General features: G+C 46.6%; 1 protein-coding gene across 1 annotated transcript; it reads left to right on the plus strand.

Moving 5' to 3' along the window:
• Positions 1-17,773: 17,773 nt before the first annotated feature.
• Positions 17,774-24,870, plus strand: angptl6 (angiopoietin-like 6). The gene is made up of 7 exons (XM_084183589.1): positions 17,774-18,138; positions 18,914-19,395; positions 19,593-19,733; positions 19,919-20,138; positions 21,720-21,913; positions 23,917-24,187; positions 24,307-24,870. The coding sequence occupies exons 2-7, from the start codon at positions 18,934-18,936 to the stop codon at positions 24,489-24,491; spliced, it is 1,473 nt and encodes a 490-aa protein (XP_084039715.1). The 5' UTR covers positions 17,774-18,138; positions 18,914-18,933; the 3' UTR covers positions 24,492-24,870.
• The last annotated feature ends 1,877 nt before the right edge of the window (positions 24,871-26,747 follow it).

Genomic DNA, 26,747 nt, shown 5'->3' on the forward strand with positions numbered 1-26,747 from the left:
AGGAGACCATCCGCCACCTCATCAGGAGCATGCCCAGGCGTTGTAGGGAGGTCATACAGGCACGTGGAGGCCACACACACTACTGAGCCTCATTTTGACTTGTTTTAAGGACATTACATCAAAGTTGGATCAGCCTGTAGTGTGGTTTCCACTTTAATTTTGAGGGTGACTCCAAATCCAGACCTCCATGGGTTGATACATTTGATTTCCATTGATAATTTTTGTGTGATTTTGTTGTCAGCACATTCAACTATGTAAAGAAAAAAGTATTTAATAAGATTATTTCATTCATTCAGATCTAGGATGTGTTGTTTAAGTGTCCCCTTTATTTTTTTGAGCAGTGTATATAGGTCAACCTCACTGACTGGGGTCTACCATATGGGTGTCATCCCAGAATATAATTAAGCAATAAGGCACGAGGGGGTGTGGTATATGGCCAATATACCATGGCGAAGGGCAATTCTTAAGCACGGCGCAACAAGCCTGGATACAGCCCTTAGCCGTGGTATATTGGCCATATACCACAAACCCCTGAGGTGCCTTATTGCTATTATAAACTGGTTACCAACATCATTAAAAATACATGTTTTGTCATACCCGTGGTATACCACGGCTGTCAGCCAATCAGCATTCAGGGTTCGAACCACCCAGTTTATAATACAAAAATAATGTATAATTAATGTTTACGCTACCCATTATGAAAACCTGAATCTCCTTGCCATCCATGTAAGAGGATAAACCCACAAGTACATCACAGAGTACATTTAGTAAGTACAATGCAATTTCTAGGTGTTAGACAGGATTTACAGTGAGGGAAAAAAGTATTTGATCCCCTGCTGATTTTGTACGTTTGCCCACTGACAAAGAAATGATCAGTCTATAATTTTAACGGTAGGTTATTTGAACAGTGAGAGACAGAATAACAACAAAAAAATCCAGAAAAACGCATGTCAGAAATGTTATAAAATGATTTGCATTTTAATGAGGGAAATAAGTATTTGACCCCTCTGCAAAACATGACTTAGTACTTGGTGGCAAAACCCTTGTTGGCAATCACAGAGGTCAAACGTTTCTTGTAGTTGGCCACCAGGTTTGTACACATCTCAGGAGGGATTTTGTTCCACTCCTCTTTGCAGATCTTCTCCAAGTCATTAAGGTTTCGAGGCTGACGTTTGGCAAATCAAACCTTCAGCTCCCTCCACAGATTTTCTATGGGATTAAGGTCTGGAGACTGGCTAGGCCACTCCAGAACCTTAATGTGCTTCTTCTTGAGCCACTCCTTTGTTGCCTTGGCCATGTGTTTTGGGTCATTGTCATGCTGGAATACCCATCCACGACCCATTTTCAATGCCCTGGCTGAGGGAAGGAGGTTCTCACCCAATATTTGACGGTACATGTCCCCGTCCATCGTCCCTTTGATGCGGTGAAGTTGTCCTGTCCCCTTAGCAGAAAAACACCCCCAAAGCATAATGTTTCCACCTCCATGTTTGACGGTGGGGATGGTGTTCTTGGGGTCATAGGCAGCATTCCTCCTCCTCCAAACACGGCGAGTTGAGTTGATGCCAAAGAGCTCGATTTGGTCTCATCTGACAACACTTTTACCCAGTTCTCCTCTGAATCATACAGATGTTCATTGGCAAACTTCAGATGGCCCTGTATATGTGCTTTCTTGAGCAGGGGGACCTTGCGGGCGCTGCAGGATTTCAGTCCTTCACGGCGTAGTGTGTTACCAATTGTTTTCTTGGTGACTATGGTCCCAGCTGCCTTGAGATCATTGACAAGATCCTCCCGTGTAGTTCTGGGCTGATTCCTCACCGTTCTCATGATCATTGCAACTCCATGAGTTGAGATCTTGCATGGAGCCCCAGGCCGAGGGAGATTGACAGTGATTTTGTGTTTCTTCCATTTGCGAATAATCGTACCAACTGTTGTCACCTTCTCACCAAGCTGCTTGGCGATGGTCTTGTAGCCCATTCCAGCCTTGTGTAGGTCTACAATCTTGTCCCTGACATCCTTGGAGAGCTCTTTGGTCTTGGCCATGGTGGAGAGTTTGGAATCTGATTGATTGATTGCTTCTGTGGACAGGTGTCTTTTATACAGGTAACAAGCTGAGATTAGGAGCACTCCCTTTAAGAGTGTGCTCCTAATCTCAGCTCGTTAGCTGTATAAAAGACACCTGGGAGCCAGAAATCTTTCTGATTGAGAGGGGGTCAAATAGTTATTTCCCTCATTAAAATGCAAATCAATTTATAACATTTTTGACATGCGTTTTTCTGGATTATTTTGTTGTTATTCTGTCTCTCAATGTTCAAATAAACCTACCATTAAAATTATAGACTGATCATGTCTTTGTCAGTGGGCAAACGTACAAAATCAGCAGGGGATCAAATACTTTTTTCCCTCACTGTAGCTAGTTGAAATTAAGTGTATCTTGAGCAGTGGTGTAAAGTCCTTAAATAAAAATACTTTCAAGTACTTTTTAAGTAGTTTTGTGGGGTATTTGTAATTTACTTTACTATTTATATTTTTGACAACTTTTACTTTTTCTTCACTACATTCCTAAAGAAAATAATTTTCTTTCCATACATTTTCCCTGACACCCAAAAGTACGTATTACATTTTGAATGCTTAGCAGGACAGGAAAATTGTCAAATTCACACACTTATCAAGAGAACATCCCTGGTCATCCCTACTGCCTCTGATCTGGCGGACTCACTAAACACAAATGCTTCATTTGTAAAGATGTCTGAGTGTGCCCCTGGCTATCCGTAAATAAAACAAACAAGAAAATGGTGCCCTGTGGTTTGCTTAATATAAGGAATTTGAAATGATTTATACTTTTACTTTTGATACTTAAGTATATTTTAGCAATTACATTTACTTTTGATACTTAAGTATATTTCAAACCAAATACTTCTAGACTTTTACTCAAGTAGTATTTTACTGGCTGACTTTCATTTTTACTTGAGTCATTTTCTAATAAGGTATCTTTACTTTTACTCAGGTATAACAATTGGGTACTTTTTCCACCACTAATCTTGAGGGGTACTTACTTGTAATGAATGTGTACTTATATAGTACGTTAACCATCGTGACAACCTGGCCCTAATTTTAAAGCTTCTGGAAGCACCATCCAAGTAAAAAAATGAACACACTAGTACTCCACAGAGTATATGTAATAACTGCATAAGTACAATGTAATTACTAGGTGTTACACAGGATTTAGCTAGTTAAAATGAAGTGTATCTTGAGGTATACATACTTTTAATTATTGTGTACCTACAAAGTACGTTACCCATTCTGACAATCTAATCGTCAGCTTCTGAAAGCGCCATCCAAGTGAGAAAATAAACACACTAATACACCACAGAGTACATATCTGTAATATCTGCATAAGTACAAAGTTGTCGCTAGTTGTTACACAGGATTGTTAAAGAATGGAATTAAGAAATATAGAAATATTAGGACGAGCAATGTTGGAGTCCGGAGTATAAATATATATACAGTACAAGTCAAAAGTTTGGACACACCTACTCATTCCAGGGTTTTTCTTAATTTTACTATTTTCTACATTGTAGACATCAAAACTATGAAATAACACATATGGAGTCATGTAGTAACCAAAAAAGTGTTAAACAAATCAAAATATATTTTAGATTTGAGATTATAGCCTTGCACACACTTAGCATTCTCTCAACCAGCTTCATTAGGTAGTAACCTGGAATGCATTTCAATTAACAGGTGTGCCGTCTTAAAAGTTAATTTGTGAAATTTATTTCCTTCTTAATGCGTTTGAGCCAATCAGTTGTGTTGTGACAAGGTAGGGTTGGTATACAGAAGATAGCCCTATTTGGTAAAAAACCAAGTCCATATTATGGCAAGATAAGCTCAAATAAGCAAAGAGAAATGACAGTCCATCATTACTTTAAGACATGAATGTCAGTCAATGTGGAACATTTCAAGAACTTTGAAAGTTTCTTCAAGTGCAGTCGCAAAAACCATCAAGCGCTATGATGAAACTGGCTCTCATGAGGACCGCCACAGGAATGGAAGACCCAGAGTTACCTCTGCTGCAGAGGATAAGTTCATAGTTACCAGCCTCAGAAATTGCAGCCCAAATAAATGCTTCACAGAGTTCAAGTAACAGACACATCTCAACATCAACTGTTCAGTGGGGACTGTGTGAATCAGGCCTACATGGTCGAATTGCTGCAAAGAAACCACTACTAAAGGACACCAATAATAAGAAGAGACCTGCTTGGGCCAAGAAACACGAGCAATGAACATTAGACCGGTGGAAATTTGTCCTTTGGTCTGGAGTCCAAATTGGAGATTTTTGGTTCCAACCGCTGTGTCTTTGTGAGACGCGGTGTGGGTGAACGGATGATCTCTGCATGTGTATTTCCCACCGTAAAGCATGGAGGAGGAGGTGATATGGTGTGGGGGTGCTTTGCTGGTGACACTGTCTGTGATTTATTTAGAATTCAAGGCACACTTGACCAGCATGGCTACCACAGCATTCTGCAGCGATACGCCATCCCATCTGGTTTGTGTTAGTGGGACTATCATTTGTTTTTTAACAGGACAATGACCCAACACACCTCCAGGCTGTGTAAGGGCTATTTTACCACGAAGGAGAGTGATGGAGTGCTGCAGCAGATGACCTGGCCTCCACAATCCCCCGACCTCAACCCAGTTGAGATGGTTTGGGATGAGTCGGACGGCAAAGTGAAGGAAAAGCAGCCAACAAGTGCTCAGCATATGTGGGAACTCCTTCAAGACTGTTGTAAAAGCATTCCAGGTGAAGCTGGTTGAGAGAATGCCAAGAGTGTGCAAAGCTGTCATCAAGGCAAAGGGTGGCTATTTGAAGAATCTCAAATATAAAATATATTTTGATTTGTTTAACACGTTTTTGTTTACTACATGATTCCATATGTATTATTTCATAGTTTTGATGTCTTCACTATCATTCTACAATGTAAAAAATAGTACAAATAAAGAAAAACCCTTGAATGTGTAGGTGTGTCCAAACTTTTGACTGGTGGTGTATATATAAAGATATATATACAGTGCATTCGGAAAGTATTCAGACCCCTATACTTTTTTGTTACATTACAGCCTTATTCTAAAATGGATTAAATAAAAAATGTCCCTCATCAATCTACACAGAATACCCCAAAATGACAAAGCGAAAACCTTAGCTTATTTACTTAAGTATTCAGACCCTTTGCTATGAGACTCGAAATTGAGCTCAGGTGCATCCTGTTTCCATTGATCATCCTTGAGATGTTTCTCCAACTTGATTGGAGTCCACCTGTGGTAAATTCAATTGATTGGACATGATTTGGAATAGCACACACCTGTCTATATAAGGTCCCACAGTTGACAGTGCATGTCAGAGCAAAAACCAAGCCATGAGGTCCAAGGAATTGTCCGTAGAGCTCAGAGACAGGATTGTGTCGAGGCACAGATCTGGGGAAGGGTACCAAAACATTTCTGCAGCATTGAAGGTCCCCAAGAACACAGTGGCCTCCATCATTCTCGAATGGAAGAAGTTTGGAATCACCAAGACTCTTCCTTGAGCTGGCCGCCCGGCCATGCGGAGCAATCGGGGGAGAAAGGCCTTGGTCAGGGAGGTGACCAAGAACCCAATGGTCACTCTGACAGAGCTTCAGAGTTCCTCTGTGGAGATGGGAGAACCTTCCAGAAGGACAACCATCACTGCAGCACTCCACCAATCATGCCTTTATGGTAGAATGGCCAGACGGAAGCCACTCCTCAGTAAAAGGCACATGACAGCCTGCTTGGAGTTTGCCAAAAGGCACCTAAAGACTCTGACCATGAGAAACAACATGCAGCTCTAACATCGCTCGTCCATATATGTATATATTCTTAATTCATTCCGCACTTAGATTTGTGTGTATTGGGTATATGTTGTGAAATTGTTAGATATTACTTGTTAGATTCTACTGCACTGTCGTAGCTAGAAGCACAAGCATTTTTCTACACCTGCAATAACATCTGCTAAACACGTGTACGTGACCAATAAAATTTGATTTGATTTGATGAAACCAAGATTGAATTCTTTGGCCCGAATGCCAAGCGTCACGTCTGGAGGAAACCTGGCACCATCCCTATAGTGAAGCATGGTGGTGGCAGCATCCTGCTGTGGGGATGTTGTTCAGCAGCAGGGACTGGGAGGCTAGTCAGGATCGAGGGAAAGATGAACGGAGCAAAGTACAGAGAGATCCTTGATGAAAACCTGCTCCAGCTTGCTCCTGTGTCCTTATATAGATGAAAGGATAACTGAAAGTTCCGCCCAAGAATAGGAAACTATAAAGAAATGTGCTTATCACCCAATGCTTCGGAATTCAGACTGTCTACACTGTGCTGTGTAACTCTGTTCCCTCTAATCTCAGAAATAAGAATTTTAGACTCCAGCAAATACTTATTTTATAATATCCACCACAGGTGCTTCAACAAAGTACTGAGTAAAGGGTCTGAATACTGTAAATGTGATATTTCAGTTTTATTTTATTTCATACATTTGCAAAAAATTCTAAAAACCTGTTTTTGCTTTGTCAATATGGGGTATTGTGTGTAGATTGATGAGGGGAAAAAACTATTTAATCAATTTTAGAATAAGGCTGTAATGTAACAAGATGTGGAAAAAGTCAAGGGGACTGAATACTTTCCGAATGCACTGTATATATGCTGGGATGTATAGACATTATGGACAGTATATGGATAGAATATGCAGTATATCTGAAGAATACGTAGTATAGAATAGTATTTGTACAGCAATAGTTAAATAGGATAGGCCTTGACTAGAATACAGTATATACATATGAAGTGGGTTAAACAGTATGCAAACATTATTAAAGTGACTAGTGTTCCATTATTTAGGTGCAGGGTTGAGTAACCAGGTGGTAGCCGGCTAGTGACAGTGAGTAAAGTTCAGGGCAGGGTACTGGATGGAGGCCGGCTAGTGGTGACTATTTAACATTCTGATGGCCTTGAGATAGAAGCTGTTTTTCAGTCTCTCTGTCCCAGCTTTGATGCACCTGTACTGACCTCGCCTTCTGGATGGTAGCGGGGTAGACAGGCCGTGGCTCGGGTGGCTGAAGTCCTTGATGATCTTCTTGGCCTTCCGGTGACACCGGGTACTGTAGATGTCCTCGGGGGCAGGCAGTGTGCCCCCGGTGATGCGTTGGGCAGACCGCACCACCCTCTGGAGACTGGAGAGCCCTGTGGTTGAGGGCGGTGGTGATACAGCCCAACAGGATGCTCTCAATGGTGCATCTGTAAGAGTTTGTGAGGGTCTTAGGGGCCAAGCCAAATTTCTTCAGCCTCCTGCAGTTGAAGAGGCGCTGTTGCGCCTTCTTCACCACACTATCTGTGTGGGTGGACCATTTGGCTCGGGTGGCTGAGGTCCTTGGTGATCTCCTTGGCCTTCCTGTGACACCGGGTGCTGTAGATGTCCTGGAGGGCAGGCAGTCTGTGTGGGTGGACCATTTCAGATTGTCAGTGATCTGTACGCAGAGGAACTTAAAGCTTTTCACCTTCTCCACTGCGGCCATGTCGATGTGGATGGGGGCTTGCTCCCTCTGCTGTCTCTTGAAGTCCACGATCAGCTCCTTCATTTTGTTGACGTTGAGGGAGAGGTTATTTTCCTGGCACCACTCCGCCAGGGCCCTCACCTTCTCCCTGTAGGCTGTCTCGTCGTTGTTGGTAATCAGGCCTACCACTGTTGTGTAGTCTGCAAACTTGATGATTGAGTTGGTGACGTGCAGGAGGGGGCTGACTCAGATTTTTCACTTTAAAATGTATGCCAAACAAAAAACATTAATTTCAAAGTTTAACAAACCATACAACTCTATGCACAATGACAACTTTGAACAATTTACATAGAACATTTCTCAAAAAACACATTTACTGGAAGAACTGTGCCGATGCAAAGTTTGGTAACACAATTACGGTAAAATCTCCCTCAGTTTTTTATGCGACCAAGTTTTCCAAAAACTCTGTTAAATATCTGCTCCAAATTAAGATTCAAAGATATCTGCAGAAAGAACGTGTTGTCAGGAAAACAAACAGCACATCCTCATTTAAGTAGTCTTTACCAAGTCGTGTATGTTTCCAAGTCGTGTATGTGGCTACGGCGATGGCATCCGATAGTGAAAGCGATGTGGATACTAATGGGTATGTCTATCCAAGATTGAGGATGATGGATGAAGATGTCGAGTTTCAATCCGATGACGCCAGCAACAATGGGAAAGAAGTTGATGAGAATATTGGATTGACTACTGTAGCTAAAGGTCGGATAAAGAAAGTAAAAGTTACAGTTAAGATGCCGTCTAGTAAGCCTACTGCTCATCCCACTACTTTCTTTATGGATATGAATATCATTATCTTCATCGTGATGTATATAAATGAATAGAGGATACATCACCATAAAGGTAGAAATATTAAATGTCCTTCTTTTGCATATTTGGGTATTCTACACACTGCCTATCATTGTAATGTGCTCTGGCCCAAACAAGACCACATTTGGTTGGTCCCAGCTGTGGTTTGAACTATGATTTCCCATTGTAGCCAATTCAATTGCAGTAATTCTGTTACAGATTGTTCACTAATTACATTAGCAATTTCATAACAGAATAACATCAGATTTTATTAGTCGCAGGTGTAGACTAACAGTGAAATGCTTACTTACGGGTCCTTTTCCAACAATGCAGAGTTAAAGATAAGATTTAAAAAAATATATATATATAAAAATAGTGACACGAGGACTAAATACACAGTGAATAATGAATAACAATAATGAGTAAAAATAACATGGCTATATACAGGGAGTAGAAAATAGCATGGCTATATACAGGGAGTAGAAAATAGCATGGCTATATACAGGGAGTAGAAAATAACATGGCTATATACAGGGAGTACCAGTACCTGTAAGGGATCGGGGTTTGGCAGGATCTAGACAGAGTCTGACACTTCCCCGATCTACTGAGAGGGGGAGTCATCAGACTCGATCTGGTTCACCTGAGTTCTGAGCACACCTGTCAGTAATTAGTATAGGATTTAAGGTGTGCTCAGAAGCTCAGTCGGCGCGAGGTATTGTTCCATTGTGACTTGCTAAGCGTTTTGTTCCGAGAGAGAGAGAGAGAGAGAGAGAGAGTTTGTTGTTTTGATTACCCGTGTATTCGACCAGTGCCTTGTTATTTGACTCCCCGTATTGCTTAATCCTCTACTTGTCTACCCCAGTGATTACCGTTCTCGGATCCTGTGCCTGTGACCTCGACTACGACTAAGCCCGCTCCTTTGGTACCCCTGCCTGTCTATGCCTGGCCCGGTTTTGACCACAGCCCGCCCAACCACGATTAAGCCTTTCCCTTGTCTGTACTTTAATAAAGCATCGCTATTCTGCGATTGGATCTTACCACTCTGTCCGAGTATTCATTACAGAATACCTCGCCCCACCCATGGATCCAGCGGAATTTCAGAGGCGATGGGAGATACAGGAGAAATGCATGGATGAACTCCTACAGTTACTCAACGCTGGTGCAGCGGAAGGCACCACCCCGAGTACGGTCAGTCCTCGTCATGCACCTCCGATTTCTATACCGACAAGGTACGACGGGGAACCTGGCAAATGTCAGGGGTTTCTACTCCAGATGTCCCTGTATATGTCGTATAATCATTCCATGTTTTCCGATGACCGTAGCAGGGTGGATTTCATGATTTCTCTGCTAACGGGAAGAGCACTGGATTGGGCTACTGCGCTTTGGGCAGCTGAGGTCCCCGAGCTGAATGAGGAAGTTCAGTTCAAGAGACTGTTTCAAGAGGTGTTCGACCACCCAGTATCTGGGCGTAGTGTGGGAGATCAGCTATGCGAACTTCAGCAGGGCCGTCGCACAGTAGCCGACTACGCTTTAGAGTTCCGTACTATAGCAGCCGGTAGCGGATGGAGCGAGACTGCTTTGCTCACAGTTTTCCGTAGAGGACTGCGCAAAGACGTACAGACTGAGTTGGCTTGTCGAGGAGATATCACTACGCTACATGAGTTTATCAAAATTGCCATCTCTATTGATAATCTTATAGTGCAACACAAGGCATCCACAGTTCGGGAGCCCTCGATCACTGGTCCTATGCAAGCGACAGAGCGGAGGAGAGAATCTGAGGAGGAACCTATGCAACTGGGACGGTCACCTCTACAAGGGTCGGTGAGACAACAACGTCGGCAAGACGGACTATGCCTGTATTGTGGTCAGTCGGGTCATTTCGTGCGTCAATGTCCGGTGCGACCTAACCGTACCTCAGGATATCGCCTCGGAACTGCCAAACCGGTGAATGAGACTCCCGTTTTGAACATTACAGCCAAACAAATGTATGTACCTGTTACCTTATCTGTCGGAGAGAAAGTGCGCAGGTTGGAAGGACTTATTGATTCCGGAGCGGCGGCCAGCTTTCTGGATATGGGTCTTGCTGAGGAGTTGGGAGTTCAACTTATTCCTATTCAACCTCCCCTGCGAGTCAACGCGCTAGACGGTGAGCCCATGGGCACTGGGTTCATTACGCACCGTACCGGGGAGATCAAGTTACAAGTGGGCGCCATACACCAGGAGAAATTTTTTTTTTTCGTCATCTCCGCTCCACGGGAGCCACTAGTTCTCGGCCACCCCTGGCTCGTCCTCCATGATCCGGTCATCTCCTGGAAATCTGGCGATATCACAGCTTGGAGTGAGGTATGTAGGGCAGAGTGCCTCAATTTACAGTGCAAAACGTCTACTGTGGAGGATGCGCAGGGTGCGGTGTCTACTGTGGTCCCTACAGAATACCAGGATTACGCGCAGGTGTTCTCCAAGGAGAGGGCTACCGTGTTACCACCTCATCGGGCCTGGGACTGCGGGATTGATCTACTATCCGGAGCTACACCTCCTCGTGGAAGAATCTACCCGTTGTCACAGCCTGAACGAGAAGCGATGAGTCAGTATGTTGATGAGGCGCTACAGCAAGGGGCCATTCGCCCATCGACGTCTCCCGCCGCATCCAGTTTTTTCTTTGTGAAGAAAAAGGATGGCGGACTGCGTCCTTGTATCGACTATCGAGGGTTGAACGATATAACCATAAAAAATCGTTATCCCCTTCCTTTGATTCCAGCCGCCCTTGAACAGGTGGGACAGGCCTCCATGTACAGTAAACTGGACCTCAGGAGTGCGTACAATCTGGTGCGTATTAGAGAGGGGGATGAATGGAAGACCGCCTTCATCACACATCGAGGACACTACGAATATTGTGTCATGCCCTATGGACTTACCAACGCGCCCTCAGTATTTCAGGCGTTCATGAATGACATTTTCAGAGACATGATTGATCGATTTGTCATAGTATACATTGATGACATCCTCATATATTCTAACTCGCTGAGTGAACATGTGTCCCATGTACGACAGGTTCTGGATCGGCTCCTACAACATTCTCTGTTTGTGAAGGCAGAAAAAAGCGAATTCCACGTCACTACGATTTCCTTCCTTGGGGCCATACTCACTCCCGACGGTGTTAAACTGGATGAATCTAAGGTGCAAGCGGTACAAGACTGGCCTCAACCCAAGACGGTGAAGGAGCTCCAGAGGTTCTTAGGGTTTGCCAATTACTATAGACGGTTCGTGCGTAATTTCAGCACAACCGCAGGTCTCTGTCGGCGATGACCAGCTACAAGGGTCGCGGTCTGAACTGGACGGAGGGGGCAGTGCGTGCGTTTGAGACGCTGAAGCAACATTTTACCACCGCTCCTATTCTATGTCAGCCGGACCCTACCTTACCGTTTATCGTGGAAGTGGACGCTTCGGAGGTTGGAGTTGGAGCCGTGTTATCCCAACGCCAAGGTGAGCCGCCTAAATCACGACCCTGTGCTTTCTTTTCCCGGAAATTGAATGCTGCCGAGCAGAACTATGACGTGGGTAATCGGGAATTACTGGCGGTGAAGTTAGCCCTGGAGGAGTGGAGACATTGGTTGGAGGGAGCAGAGCATCCGTTCCAGGTGCTCACGGACCACCGCAACCTGGAGTATCGTCACAGCGCCAAACGACTGAACTCCCGACAGGCCAGGTGGTCTTTATTCTTCAACCGGTTCCGATTCACTGTGTCTTATATCCCCGGGTCCAAGAATGGTAAGGCGGATGCGCTTTCCCGACGGTTCGAGCGCACGGAAAGACCCGTGGAGCCAGAAACTATTCTCCCCATGAGTTACCGTGCTGGACCGGTGAGGTGGGCTATTGATGACACGATTCAGGAGAGCTTACAAGCGGAACCAGCCCCTCCAGAAACCCCGGAGTCTAAGGTGTTTGTGCCAGCTTCTCTTCGCCCTCAACTGATGGAATGGTGCCACACGTCGCTGGGATCTGGTCATCCTGGAATCACTCGAACTACACGACTCATCAGCCGAAAATACTGGTGGGATTCCCTCGCAGATGACGTCAGAGACTATGTCTTATCCTGTCCAGTATGTGCCCAGTCCAAGGTACCTCGTGCACTACCGGAGGGTAAGCTTATGCCATTGCCAACTCCTCAACGACCATGGTCGCACATTGCTATGGACTTTATTACCGACCTACCTGAATCAGAGGGCCATACTGTAATTCTCGTGGTCATCGATCGTTTCTCCAAGATGTGTCGGTTAGTACCTATGACCCGTTTGCCTAACGCCACTCAGATGGCTGAGACTATGTTTACCCAGGTGTTCCGGCAGTTTGGTGTCCCGGAGGATATTGTTTCCGACCGGGGACCCCAGTTTGTATCCCGGGTATGGAAGGCGTTCTGCGAACGCTTGGGCATTTCGGTTAGCCTAACCTCCAGATATCATCCCCAGGCCAATGGGCAGACAGAACGGCTCAACCAGGAAATTGGGAAATATCTACGGCAACAATGTTCGCGGCAACCGCAAGAGTGGAGTCGATTCCTTCCTTGGGTAGAGTATGCTCAGAACTCACTCATTCACACCTCCCTACGTTTAACGCCCTTCCAGTGTGTTCTAGGGTATCAACCTCCCCTGTTTCCGTGGGATACCGCATCAGGGATGGTACCGGCGGTGGACGAGTGGTTCCGTCGGAGTGCGCAGGTCTGGGAGACGGCCCATCAACATCTCAGCCAAGCCTCACAACAACAAAAGACCTACGCCGACCGACGCCGGAGACCTACTCCCATTTATCAACCCGGGCAACGAGTGTGGCTGTCTACCCGAGACCTGCGGTTCCGACGGAGCTGCAAGAAGCTCCAACCCAGGTACATTGGTCCCTTCAAAGTACAGAGGCGTATTAACCCTGTCACCTACCGTCTGTTCCTCCCTCGACACTACAGGATAAACCCTACGTTCCACGTCTCCCTGCTGAAACCTGTCCATTATAGCCCGATGTATCCACCAATCGCTCAACAACCTACTACACCACCTTTGGAGGATGAACAGGACACCATCTATACAGTCCACGAGATACTGGAGTCAAGACGGAGACGAGGGGGCATCGAATATCTCGTGGACTGGGAGGGATATGGACCTGAGGAACGGTCCTGGGTTCCGGCTAAGGATATACTGGATCCCGCTCTCAAGGCCACTTTCCACGCTGAGCACCCAGATCAGCCAGGACCCCGACCCAGAGGAAGACCACCCGGTAGAGGTAGAAGGCCGTCAGGAGCCGGCTCTGGGGAGGGGGATACTGTAAGGGATCGGGGTTTGGCAGGATCTAGACAGAGTCTGACACTTCCCCGATCTACTGAGAGGGGGAGTCATCAGACTCGATCTGGTTCACCTGAGTTCTGAGCACACCTGTCAGTAATTAGTATAGGATTTAAGGTGTGCTCAGAAGCTCAGTCGGCGCGAGGTATTGTTCCATTGTGACTTGCTAAGCGTTTTGTTCCGAGAGAGAGAGAGAGAGTTTGTTGTTTTGATTACCCGTGTATCCGACCAGTGCCTTGTTATTTGACTCCCCGTATTGCTTAATCCTCTACTTGTCTACCCCAGTGATTACCGTTCTCGGATCCTGTGCCTGTGACCTCGACTACGACTAAGCCCGCTCCTTTGGTACCCCTGCCTGTCTATGCCTGGCCCGGTTTTGACCACAGCCCGCCCAACCACGATTAAGCCTTTCCCTTGTCTGTACTTTAATAAAGCATCGCTATTCTGCGATTGGATCTTACCACTCTGTCCGAGTATTCATTACAGTACCGAGTTGATGTGCAGGGGTATGAGATAATTGAGGTAGCGATGTACTGTACATATAGGTAGGGGTCAAGTGACTAGGCAACAGGATAGATAAAAGAGTAGCAGCAGCGTATGTGGTGAGTGAAAGTGTGTGTGTGTGGCGTCAGTATGCATGTGTGTGGCGTCAGTATACGTGTGTGCATGTCGTGTGTGTGGGTGTATGTGGTGTGTGTGTGTGTATGTGTGTGTTGGGGTGTCAGTGTAAGTATATGTGAGTGTGTGGATAGAGTCTAGTGTGTGTGCATAGAGTCAGCAGAGAGAACAGTCTGTGGCTTGGGTGGCTGAAGTTTTTGACAATTTCTTGGGCCTTCCTCTGACACCACCTGGTAAAGAGGTCCTGGATGACAGGGAGCTCGGCCCCAGTGATGTACTGGGCCGTACACACTACCCTCTGTAGCATCTTGCGGTCAGATGCCAAGCAGTTGCCATACCAAGCGTTGATGCAGCCAGTCAAGATGCTCTCAATGGTGCAGCTGTAGAATCTTTTCAGCCTCCTGAGGGTTAAGAGGTGTTGTCGTGCTCTCTTCACGACTCTGTTGGTGTGTTTGGACCATGATAGATCCTTAGTGATGTGGACACCGAGGAACTTGAAGCTCTTGACCTGCTCCACTACAGCCCCGTCGATGTGAATGGGGGCATGCTCGGCCCTCCGTTTCCTGTAGTCCACGATCAGCTCCTTTGTCTTGCTGACGTTAAGGGAGAGGTTGTTGTCCTGGCACCACATTGCCAGGTCTCTGACCTCCTCCAGATAGGCTGTCTCATCGTCGTCGGTGATCAGGCATACCACCGTCATGTAGTCGGCAAACTTAATGATAGTATTGGAGTCATGGGTGACAGGGAGTACAGGAGGGGAATAAGCATGCACCCCTGAGGGGCCCCCGTGTTGAGGGTCAGCGTGGCGGATGTGTTGTTGCCTACGCTCACCACCTGGGGGCGGCCCGTCAGGAAGTCCAGGATCCAGTTGCAGAGGGAGGTGTTCAGTCCCAGGGACCTTAGCTTTGTGATGAGCTTCGAGGGCACTATGGTGTTGAACACTGAGCTGTAGTTAATGAAAAGCATTATAATAATAATATAATATGCCATTTAGCAGACGCTTTTATCCAAAGCGACTTACAGTCATGCGTGCATACATTTTTGTGTATGGGTGGTCCCGGGGATCGAACCCACTACCTTGGCGTTACAAGCGCCGTGCTCTACCAGCTGAGCTACAGAGGATCACGTAGGTGTTCCTTTTGTCCAAGTGGGAAAGGGCAGTGTGGAGTGTAATATAGATTGCGTCAGCTGTGGATCTGTTGGGGCGGCATGCGAAATGGAGATGGTTCAGGGTGTCTGGGATGATGGTGTTGATGTGCCTTTCAAAGCATTTCATGGCTACAGATGTCAGTGCTACGGGGCGATAGTAATTTAGACAGGTTACATTGGCGTTGGTCACAGAGACTATGGTGGTCTGCTTAAAACATGTAGGTATTACAGACTGGGTCAAGGAGAGGTTGAAAATGTCAGTGAAGACACTTGCCAGCTGGTCAGCACCTGCTCTGAGTACGCGTCCTAGTAATCCATCTGGCCCTGTGGCCTTGTGAATGTTAACTTGTTTAAAGGTCTTACTCACATTGGCTATGGAGAGCGTGATCACACAGTCATCCGGAACAGCTGGTGCTCTCACGCATGGTTCAGTATCGCTTGCCTCGAAGCAAGCATAGAAGGCATTTAGCTCGTTTAGTAGGCTTGTGTCACTGGGCATCCCGTGGCTGGGTTTCCCTTTGTAATCCGTGACAGTTTGCAAGCACTGACACATCTGACGATAATCAGAGCTGGTGTAGTAGGATTTTATCTTAGTCCTGTATTGACCAGCATCCGAATTAGTGTCCCGCTCCTTGAAAGCGGCAGCTCTAGCCTTTAGCTCAGTGCGGATGTTACCTGTAATCCATGGCTTCTGGTTGGGATATGTACGTGCGGTTACTGTGGGGACGTCGTCGTCAGTGCACTTATTAATGAAGCCGGTGACTGAGGTGGTAAACTCCTCAATGGCATCGGATGAATCCCGAAACATATTCCAGTCTGTGCTTGCAAAACAGTCCTGTAGCTTAGCATCCGCTTTATCGAACCACCTCCGAATTTAGCGTGTCACTGTTACTTCCTCTTTTGAGTTTTTGCTTGTAAGCAGGAATCAGGAGGATAGAGTTATGGGCAGATTTGCGACATGGAGGGCGAGGAGAGCTTTGTATGCGTCTCTGTGTGTGGAGTAAAGGTGAGCTAGAGTTTTTTCCCTCTAGTACAGGTGTACATGCTGGTAGAAATTAGGTAAAATGGATGTCAGTTTTCCGGCATTAAAATCATCTGCCACTAGGAGCGCTGCCTCTGGATGAGCATTATCTTGTTGGCTTATGGCCCAAATAGCTCATTTAGTGCGGTCTTAGGCCAGCATCGGTTTGTGGTGGTATATTGACAGCTACGAAAAGCTTATCATGAGGTATTCTAACTCAGGCGAGTAGAACTTCAAGACTTCCTTAATATTAGAGATTGTGCACCAGCTGTTGTTAACAAAGAGACACACACCCCCGCCCTCGAAATGATGCAAGTTTTAATCAATTAATAATTCATAAACAAACTTGATATCAGTAAAAACACTATAACTAATTGGTAGGTATACCTTTACTTGTTACTTCTGTGACCTTTCATTATCCTCCCTCCTCACGAGCGAGAGAAATGTGAAAATATCTTAAAGATATGTGGGGTTTTGGTAACGGCATTACAAGGCACAAGGCAATGTTTCTTAAACTTACAGAAGGCAAATCATTTACCCAAAACTAAATATAAGTGTTGATATTATTTGGCATAGGTCTTTACATTATTGTGTTTTAATGTATTTCTAATACCTTTTAATACTTTTTCTGGTAGATATTTTCTAAGACCCATTTTCCATCTGTTTGACCAGAAATCAAAGCCTTTGCTTATTCCACATTTTTAGGATGAAAATGGTTGGAAAATGTAAATATGCCTTAATAATAAATAAATAAAATAGTCTCTTAGCTTTCATTTGACACCCAATTTGACATGCTCCTGTGAACGTCTCGTTGCGCTCATGGGTCCTTTTAGATGGAAAGCCCCTCTCTACCGTATCTACTAGTACACAGCAGTTGAAAGAGACTATCCATGATGACTGACAGAATTATTCCTCATCATACAGTGGGATATTCACATTAATCTGCATCTTGCATTTCATCCATATTATAACCCTCAATATATTGTTTTAATGTTTTGACATTGTTTAATAAATTATATTGATTACTCATAGGCTACCTTTTCAAGCTGAACTACAGTAACGGTTGGACCGCCTGGGAGGCCTCTGTGAGAGAACAGCAGGCTGAAGGGCGGAGACAGAGAGGGCTCCTGCCTCCTGCACTGAGGGCCAGAGGTAGCTGAGCTGAGAGGATGGGAGGAGGGAGGGAAGGGGTGTCATTAGGGTAGTTTGTAATTATGTCTCTCTTTGTTTAGAGGGCCTGTGACAGGAATGAAGTGAGGGGGAGGTCTTGCTGCTGAAAAAACGTTGTGTGTCAGTGTTGTGTGTGTGTGTAGTTCTCTTTCTCCCTTGAGTCTTTCTTACTGTAGCTCAGTCTCTCTGGTCTGCCTGTCTCTGTGAGGCTCAGACACACTAGGAAAAAGGTTCGCTGGGCTGCATGATACAGCCACAGTGGTGGTCTTTTTTATTGGGAGGCAATTCTGAGGCAGTAGACCATTCTGAGGCAATGCTAAGTACAGGTCCATTAGTCCTGTCACCTGGATTCTAGATGAGGATGCTTTAAATAAGTCCATTCTGTACCTATTGGAGCTCAGGATTTTGGGATACACCAACTGACTCTATACCGCTGATCAGGACTGAGGTAAGTCATGCTCCCTCACTTTAAAAGTTACAAAGTTAGGATCCCCTCTCAGATTTAATAAGAATAGTGTTGTTATTATAATTAATGATTAATGTTTGGCGATGTGATACAGGGCTTCTGACAATACCATGTGATGTATATATATATATATATATATAATTTTTTTTAGATCATTAGGTTATTTGGTATTCCAGTTTAATTGTTGGTAACAATAATGTGTTCCACTGAGGTTGTGGAGTAGTGACCCCTGCAAATATAGTGTGTTGTGTCAATGTTGAGGTTGAGGTTGAGGTGATAATGGTGTTTATGGTGTTGACAATGGTGGTAGCCAGAGTTGACCCTGAAAGGATTGTGTTGATCAATGGGATGGAAGTGTGAGTTGACTCTGACTGGGTTTTGTTGACCATCGTCACCCCAGTGTTGACTTGCTAATAAACTTCAGCCAGGCAGACAGGGTAAAGTGTACTTTCACCTTCCTGGGGAACATCTGGTGGGCATTCAAGGCTTGAAAGACAGTCTGAGCTGCATCTTAGATATTGCGGTAGAGCTTTTACATGCTCTGCTTTCCACTGAAAATGCCTGTATGGATTTTTGCATCTGTGTGGGCACTGTCTGACTGTGATGTACTTGTTGGTGTACAATTACAGTTGTTTCAAATGGGGGAAAGCTATTTTTACTGAATTAATACATTTCTACATGTTATAGATATAGAGTAGCATGTTTTATTGGGGGAATCTGCTAATGAATCTCTATCACTGCTTATTTCCATGGACAGAGGAGCAGTTGAACAGGTAGATGGAGAAGCAGCTGACTATTGGCCTGTCTCTGTTGCTGGGGCTCCTCCTAGTCATGCCTGAGGTGGGGGGGCGGAAGGAGGAGTCCCAGAAGCACCCGTCCCACTCCTCAGAGCAAAAAACAGGCCGCTGCTCCTACACCTTCATCGTTCCCCAGCAGAAACTGAAAGGGGCGCTGTGTGTGAGCACCGAGTCTACCACCGGCGCCGCCAACCACTCAGAGGTAGCGGCTCTGCGGGAGGAGTTGAGCCGTCAGCAGGAACAGCTGGAGAAGCTGAAGGGCCAGCTGGAACAGGAGGGGGCCCTGGCTATGGAGGTACGGGCGCTACGGAAAGAGAGTGGCAGCATGAACGCCCGCATCGCCCAGCTCTACACTCAGCTGCTGCACGAGGTTATGTTCAAGAAGGACCAAGTGGTCGAACAGAGGCGGGTTGAGAACCTACTGCTCAACGCCACCACACAGGTAATCAGACAGAGAGCATTATGGGAACAGCTGTGTTCATAAGGGGGAAGTTAGAATCATATAACTGTATACCTGCTCCTACTATCTCTCTACTGTCTTAGCATCCTTTGCCTATCTATGACTGGCATGTAACACCTTTATAACATCCCTCATTGTCCCATTGTCTGTTGCTCGGTCATGGTGGACCAACATCCCAGATGCTGCAGATGTCCAATAGTTACAGGGAGCTGGAGAAGAAGTATGGAGCCCTCACCTCCATGATGAGCAACCAGAGTCAGCTCATCGCCCGGCTGGAGAAGCAGTGCCAGGCCACCAAGAACACTACCCCACCTCCACAGGTAGGGGAGCTCTATATTTATCAAACCACTGGCATTGTTATCATGGGCCTTTCTCAGATTCACATTAAGACTAGTCAAATCAAGCACTGACCCTTACCCATTAAGCTAAAGTTGGACCATAACATACTACAGTACTCATAATGCTCTGTACAAAAGTCTTTATGTGTTTGTGTTGTATTGGACAGATGACCTCTGAACCCCGGAGTATCCAGTCCAGTGGGCCGCTGAATGACAGCTCAGAGTCCAAGGAGATGGCTAATGATGTTCAGAGAGACCAGGGTGGTTCTCCACTACAGCCACAGGAGGAGAGAGAACCCCTCCAGGGGATAAAGGTGCTCCCCACCACCATGGCCGACACCCCTACTGATGCCCCCTTCATAAGCTTCCCTGTCACTAAGTCCCCAGGTAAATCACTGCACCCTCGGATCTTACAGCTTAACCATCACTGTCTGTGTAGGAATGGAGGACTGTCTTTGTAAGGCAGTGTGTGAAAGAGCAACACTGTGTATCAATCTTCACCCCGCAGCGTTATCACACATTATAACACTTTGTTTCTATTTCAGTCAATACATTGCACATCTCATTGGTTCCTGTTTAGTTTTGATGTTGTTTTTCATTGTCACCTCTGACAACAATCACAACAAGCAAGCTGTTTTCTTTCGGCCTTTCAAATGCTTAATTGTTTGCTGTTCGGACCTTGATTTTGTGTATGAAACAATGTCAGTATTTTATCAGTGTTATTTACTCTCCAGAAGACACTGTGCAGAAGCTCGGAGAGTCACTGACCCGCTGATAGGACTTTGTTATTTCTCTGGGAATGCCTAAACAATGTCTATTAACTGCCAGCTGTTCTCATCAGAGAAGAGTAGGGGCTTTGTTAATGAGGAATACATACACGCATGCACACACACACACACACAAAGTTTGACTTTGATATAACATTTGCAAAGTCATCAATAATATTTGTTATAAATAACAATCAAATGGGCCAAAATATAATCCTCTCTTTTAGGAAATAAACCATCAAAGTACCTAATCCAGAATTTGGCACCAATAATCAGATTTGTCAGCACCTCTTTAGAAAGAGCGATTAGGATGAATTCCAAATAAAAAAATCTAATTTACCAGCAGTACACACAGCAAACACACACACACACACACACACACACACACACACACACACACACACACACACACACACACACACACACACACCCTAACAAACACACACCCTAATCACAGCCCTCTTTAGGACATTGCTATGTAACCTTGAATTACAAGGCGATACCCTCCTACAATGCACTTTGTGTGTGCAACTGGAATGTGTGAGATTACAAGGCAGACCATTTAGATGAGTGTGACCACCTTGATGGACAGGGTCCTCCCACAGTGGAGCTGAGCAGCAGCAGTAACAGGGGGACTTCACACCAGTTAGAGTGTATAATAAAGGGACCATGACTCAGAGCTTATCTATGTGTGTGATGAGTGACAAGGAGATATTCGTCTATAGAATGAGTGTACAGTTACAGTATGGATGACCCTTGGTCTGAAGTGTGTGAGAGAGAGGTGATGCTTAGCCTTTCTGTGTCCGTTTATGCAGTGTATGCTTATCTTTTCCAGTGTGACATGAGACATTCAACATGTGTTGTGAAAGAATGTCTTCGGCAGTAAAGAGATAAGCTGAAGCAGAGCGAGAAAACATGTATCTGGCTCTAAAACAAACAGAATTCCAGACCCCTCTCTCTATTACGTGTTTCACTCACTCCCTCACATCACTCCCTCATTTCAAGCATTTGGTTGAGCCTGCCTGGTGGCAGGTGGGCGGAGTTGGGACGTTCTGGACTTCTATTGGTTCCATTGCACCCATTGGTTCCTTTGTACCAGGCAGGTTCAATCGAGCACAATTATTACTATTTGAAACCAGGTCTGTTCCTAAATCCTAACTGCCTTTGTGAATCACATACCTATACTATCTTTGTCCCTCAGGACCCTGGAGGGACTGCCAGCATGTGCTGGACTCGGGCGAGACCACCAATGGGATCTACTTGCTGCGTCCACAGAGCGCCAACCGGCTTCTGCAGGCCTGGTGTGAACAGACCAAGGCCCAGGGAGGCTGGACCGTCATCCAGAAGAGACAGGATGGATCAGTCAACTTCTTCAGGACCTGGGAGCAGTACAAGGTGCTCTCACCTCCAGTGGCAGTGATCCGCTAAAAGCGAAGCTCTCAAGAGCTTGTTATGACATCAGACAGTGTGTAGTTACCATTGTTGTGCTCCAAAACACTGCAATACCAAAAACCCACACAGTGAGTGTGTGCACTGCAGACCCATAATCCTTTCCCCTCCTCCATTTGCCTTTCATTTCAGCTGATTATACAGTGGGGAAAAAAAGTATTTAGTCAGCCACCAATTGTGCAAGTTCTCCCACTTAAAAAGATGAGAGAGGCCTGTAATTTTCATCATAGGTACACGTCAACTATGACAGACAAAATGAGATTTTTTTTCTCCAGAAAATCACATTGTAGGATTTTTTATGAATTTATTTGCAAATTATGGTGGAAAATAAGTATTTGGTCAATAACAAAAGTTTCTCAATACTTTGTTATATACCCTTTGTTGGCAATGACACAGGTCAAACGTTTTCTGTAAGTCTTCACAAGGTTTTCACACACTGTTGCTGGTATTTTGGCCCATTCCTCCATGCAGATCTCCTCTAGAGCAGTGATGTTTTGGGGCTGTCGCTGGGCAACACTGACTTTCAACTCCCTCCAAAGATTTTCTATGGGGTTGAGATCTGGAGACTGGCTAGGCCACTCCAGGACCTTGAAATGCTTCTTACGAAGCCACTCCTCCGTTGCCCGGGCAGTGTGTTTGGGATCATTGTCATGCTGAAAGACCCAGCCACGTTTCATCTTCAATGCCCTTGCTGATGGAAGGAGGTTTTCACTCAAAATCTCACGATACATGGCCCCATTCATTCTTTCCTTTACACGGATCAGTCGTCCTGGTCCCTTTGCAGAAAAACAGCCCCAAAGCATGATGCTTCCACCCCCATGCTTCACAGTAGGTATGGTGTTCTTTGGATGCAACTCAGCATTCTTTGTCCTCCAAACACGACGAGTTGAGTTTTTACCAAAAAGTTATATTTTGGTTTCATCTGACCATATGACATTCTCCCAATCCTCTTCTGGATCATCCAAATGCACTCTAGCAAACTTCAGACGGGCCTGGACATGTACTGGCTTAAGCAGGGGGACACGTCTTGCACTGCAGGATTTGAGTCCCTGGCAGCGTAGTGTGTTACTGATGGTAGGCTTTGTTACTTTGGTCCCAGCTCTCTGCAGGTCATTCACTAGGTCCCCCCGTGTGGTTCTGGGATTTTTGCTCACCGTTCTTGTGATCATTTTGACCCCACGGGGTGAGATCTTGCGTGGAGCCCCAGATCGAGGGAGATTATCAGTGGTCTTGTATGTCTTCCATTTCCTAATAATTGCTCCCACAGTTGATTTCTTCAAACCAAGCTGCTTACCTATTGCAGATTCAGTCTTCCCAGCCTGGTGCAGGTCTACAATTTTGTTTCTGGTGTCCTTTGACAGCTCTTTGGTCTTGGCCATAGTGGAGTTTGGAGTGTGACTGTTTGAGGTTGTGGACAGGTGTCTTTTATACTGATAACAAGTTCAAACAGGTGCCATTAATACAGGTAACGAGTGGAGGACAGAGGAGCCTCTTAAAGAAGAAGTTACAGGTCTGTGAGAGCCAGAAATCTTGCTTGTTTGTAGGTGACCAAATACTTATTTTCCACCATAATTTGCAAATAAATTCATAAAAAATCCTACAATGTGATTTTCTGGATTTGTTTTCTTCTCAATTTGTCTGTCATAGTTGACGTGTACCTATGATGAAAATTACAGGCCTCTCTCATATTTTTAAGCGAGAGAACTTGCACAATTGGTGGCTGACTAAATACTTTTTTTCCCCACTGTATGTGATGAAACATGAGCTGTATAGTTACTGTAATTGGCAATCATCACAATGGGCTATAAAACCAGAAGAACAGCTGGTATTACAGGTCAGAGACTCAAGAGTATCCTTCAGTTGAGGACGGTTTAACATCACAGAAGTCATGAAAACTATTGCTACAGTGAACATAACCCTAAACTATCTGTTGTACCCCTCCACCCCAGCAAGGCTTTGGGAACCTGGATGGAGAGTACTGGCTGGGTCTGGAGCACCTCTACTGGCTGACCAAGCAGGCCCACTACAAGCTTCGGGTGGCCATGGAGGACTGGCAGGGCCGCCAGGTGTTTGCAGAGTACGACAGCTTCCGCCTGGAGCCTGAGAGCGACTGGTACCGTCTGAGGCTGGGGGAATACCAAGGCAACGCCGGAGACTCAATGTCATGGCACAATAACAAAGCCTTTACAACTCTGGACAAGGATAAGGATGCTTATTCAGGTGAATCCTCTCTCACCTCTACTACCCTCTCTCTTTTCCTTTCTGCCTCTTTTCATGGCTGCCTGTTTTAACACCCAGGTTTGGCTTGATGAGTTGGTTTCTCTCCATTTCTTCATTAGGGAACTGTGCCCACTTCCAGAAGGGGGGCTGGTGGTACCATATGTGTGCCCACTCCAACTTAAACGGCGTGTGGTATCGAGGGGGTCACTACCGCAGCCGCTACCAGGACGGGGTTTACTGGGCAGAGTTCCACGGGGGCTCCTATTCCCTCAAGACGGTCACCATGATGATCAAACCCACCTAACCCTCTCCATATTAGATATACACCACAGGAGGTTGGTGGCACCTTAATTGGGGAGAATGTGCTCGTGGTAATGGCTGGAGTGGAATAGTTTCAAATACATCCAACACATGGTTTCCATGTGTTTGATGCCATTATTCTCTTAGTTCCAGCCATTATTATGAGCCGTCCTCCCCTCAGCAGCCTCCTGTGTTATACACACATGTCAATCATGCTCCAGGGCAATATTATTGTGCCTTCATGGATAAGGAAGGATGTTAATGAAGTTCTTATATTTAAAACAAATATGTTAATAAGACAGTGTTAGACTGACATGACAACACAACATGTGGAATTGTTTTCTAACTGCAATGTATTTTTTAAATAAAAAACTGCAAAACAATGTTTGAACATTACTTTTTGATATTATCTATCTATCCTCTCACACATATACACTCGCATACACAAACACCACAAGGTGAGGTAGGATTCCGTTTCTTTTGCTTATGAGAACTGACTGTCACGTTCGTCGGGTACAGAGGACCAAGGCGCAGCGTGGAAGGTGAACATATTTTATTATTTTGAATGATAACACGAACAAAAACAACAAACGGTGACGTCCAAAGGTGCAAAACACAAACCTATACAGGAACAAGATCCCACAAACACTGTGGGAAAACTGGCTGCTTAAGTATGGTTCCCAATCAGAGACAACAAGCAACAGCTGATACTCGTTGCCTCTGATTGAGAACCACACTAGCCAACATAGAAACACAATACTAGAATGAACACAAATGAAAACTCACACCCTGGCTCAACATACTAGAGTCCCCCGAGCCAGGGCGTGACAGTACCCAGTACCCCCCCCCCAAAGGCGCGGACTCCGGCCGCGCCAACCAAACACCACAGGGGAGGGACCGGGTGGGCACTCCGCCTTGGCGGCGGATCCGGCTCCGGGCCTGATCCCCACTCCCTCTCCAACCCCCCAAAGTACCCCTGGTCCGGTCTGGCCCTGCTGGCCGGAGCTGGACTGCACACTGGTGGAGCGGATTGCTCCAGCTCCGGCGTGAAGCAGCTGACCGGTGCCGGACCAGGCACCGGTGGAACAGGCACGGGCCGTGCCGGACTGACGACGCACACCACTGGCTTGGTGTGGGGAGCAGGAACGGGCCGGACCGGGCTGGCGACGCACACCACTGGCTTGGTGTGGGGAGCAGGAACGGGCCGGACCGGGCTGGCGACGCGCACCATAAGCTTGGTGCGGGGAGCAGGAACAGGCCGGGCCGGGCTGGCGACGCACACCATTGGCTTGGCGCGGGGAGCAGGAACAGGCCGGGCCGGGCCGGCGACGCGCACCATAGGCTTGGTGCGGGGAGCAGGAACAGGCCAGACCGGGCTGGCGACGCGCACCATTGGCTTGGTGCGGGGAGCAGGAGCGGGCCGGACCGGGCTGGCGACGCGCACCATTGGCCTGGTGCGGGGAGCAGGAACAGGCCGGGCCGGGCTGGCGATGCGCACCATAGGCTTGGTGCGGGGAGCAGGAACAGGCCTTGCCGGGCTGGCGACGCGCACCATTGGCTTGGCGCGGGGAGCAGGAACAGGCCGGGCCGGGCCGGCGACGCGCACCATAGACTTGGTGCGGGGAGCAGGAACAGGCCGGGCCGGGCTGGCGACGCGCACCATTGGCTTGGTGCGGGAAGCAGGAGCGGGCCGGACCGGGCTGGCGACGCGCACCATAGGCTTGGTGCGGAGAGCAGGAATGGACTGGACTGGGCTGGCGACGCGCACCACAGGCTCGGTGCAAGGGACAGGAACAGACCGGACCGTACTGGGGACACACACCACTGGCCCTACGCAGGGATCAGGAACGGGCCGGACCGGACTGGTAACACACCCCAGTACCTCTCGCCGTGCCTCTACACTTTCCTTCCCCTTTAATACCAGTGGCCCCCGTAACCTGGCGGCCTCCTCTGCCAACCCGCTGGACCGCTCTATCGCGGCCTCCTGCTGCCCCGTCGTCCACGGCGTGAGCCCCTCCTAAAAATGTTCTGGGTGTCTCTCCTCCCCGTGGACCAGGCCTCCCTATCTCTCGCCAGACTCTTCCTCCACTGCTCCAAAGTCCAACCTCTCTGCTCTTCACTTGGCTTGACCCAGTCGAGACTCTTCCTCCACTGCTCCCAAGTCCACCCTCTCTGCTCTTCACTAGGCTTGACCCAGTCGAGGTTGCCACGGAGATCCGCTAGCGATTCCCCTGGCGATGGCTCCTGGACACGCTGCTTG

Source organism: Coregonus lavaretus (genome assembly GCF_964263955.1).
Source record: "Coregonus lavaretus genome assembly, chromosome: 2".
Lineage (NCBI taxonomy): Eukaryota > Metazoa > Chordata > Actinopteri > Salmoniformes > Salmonidae > Coregonus > Coregonus lavaretus.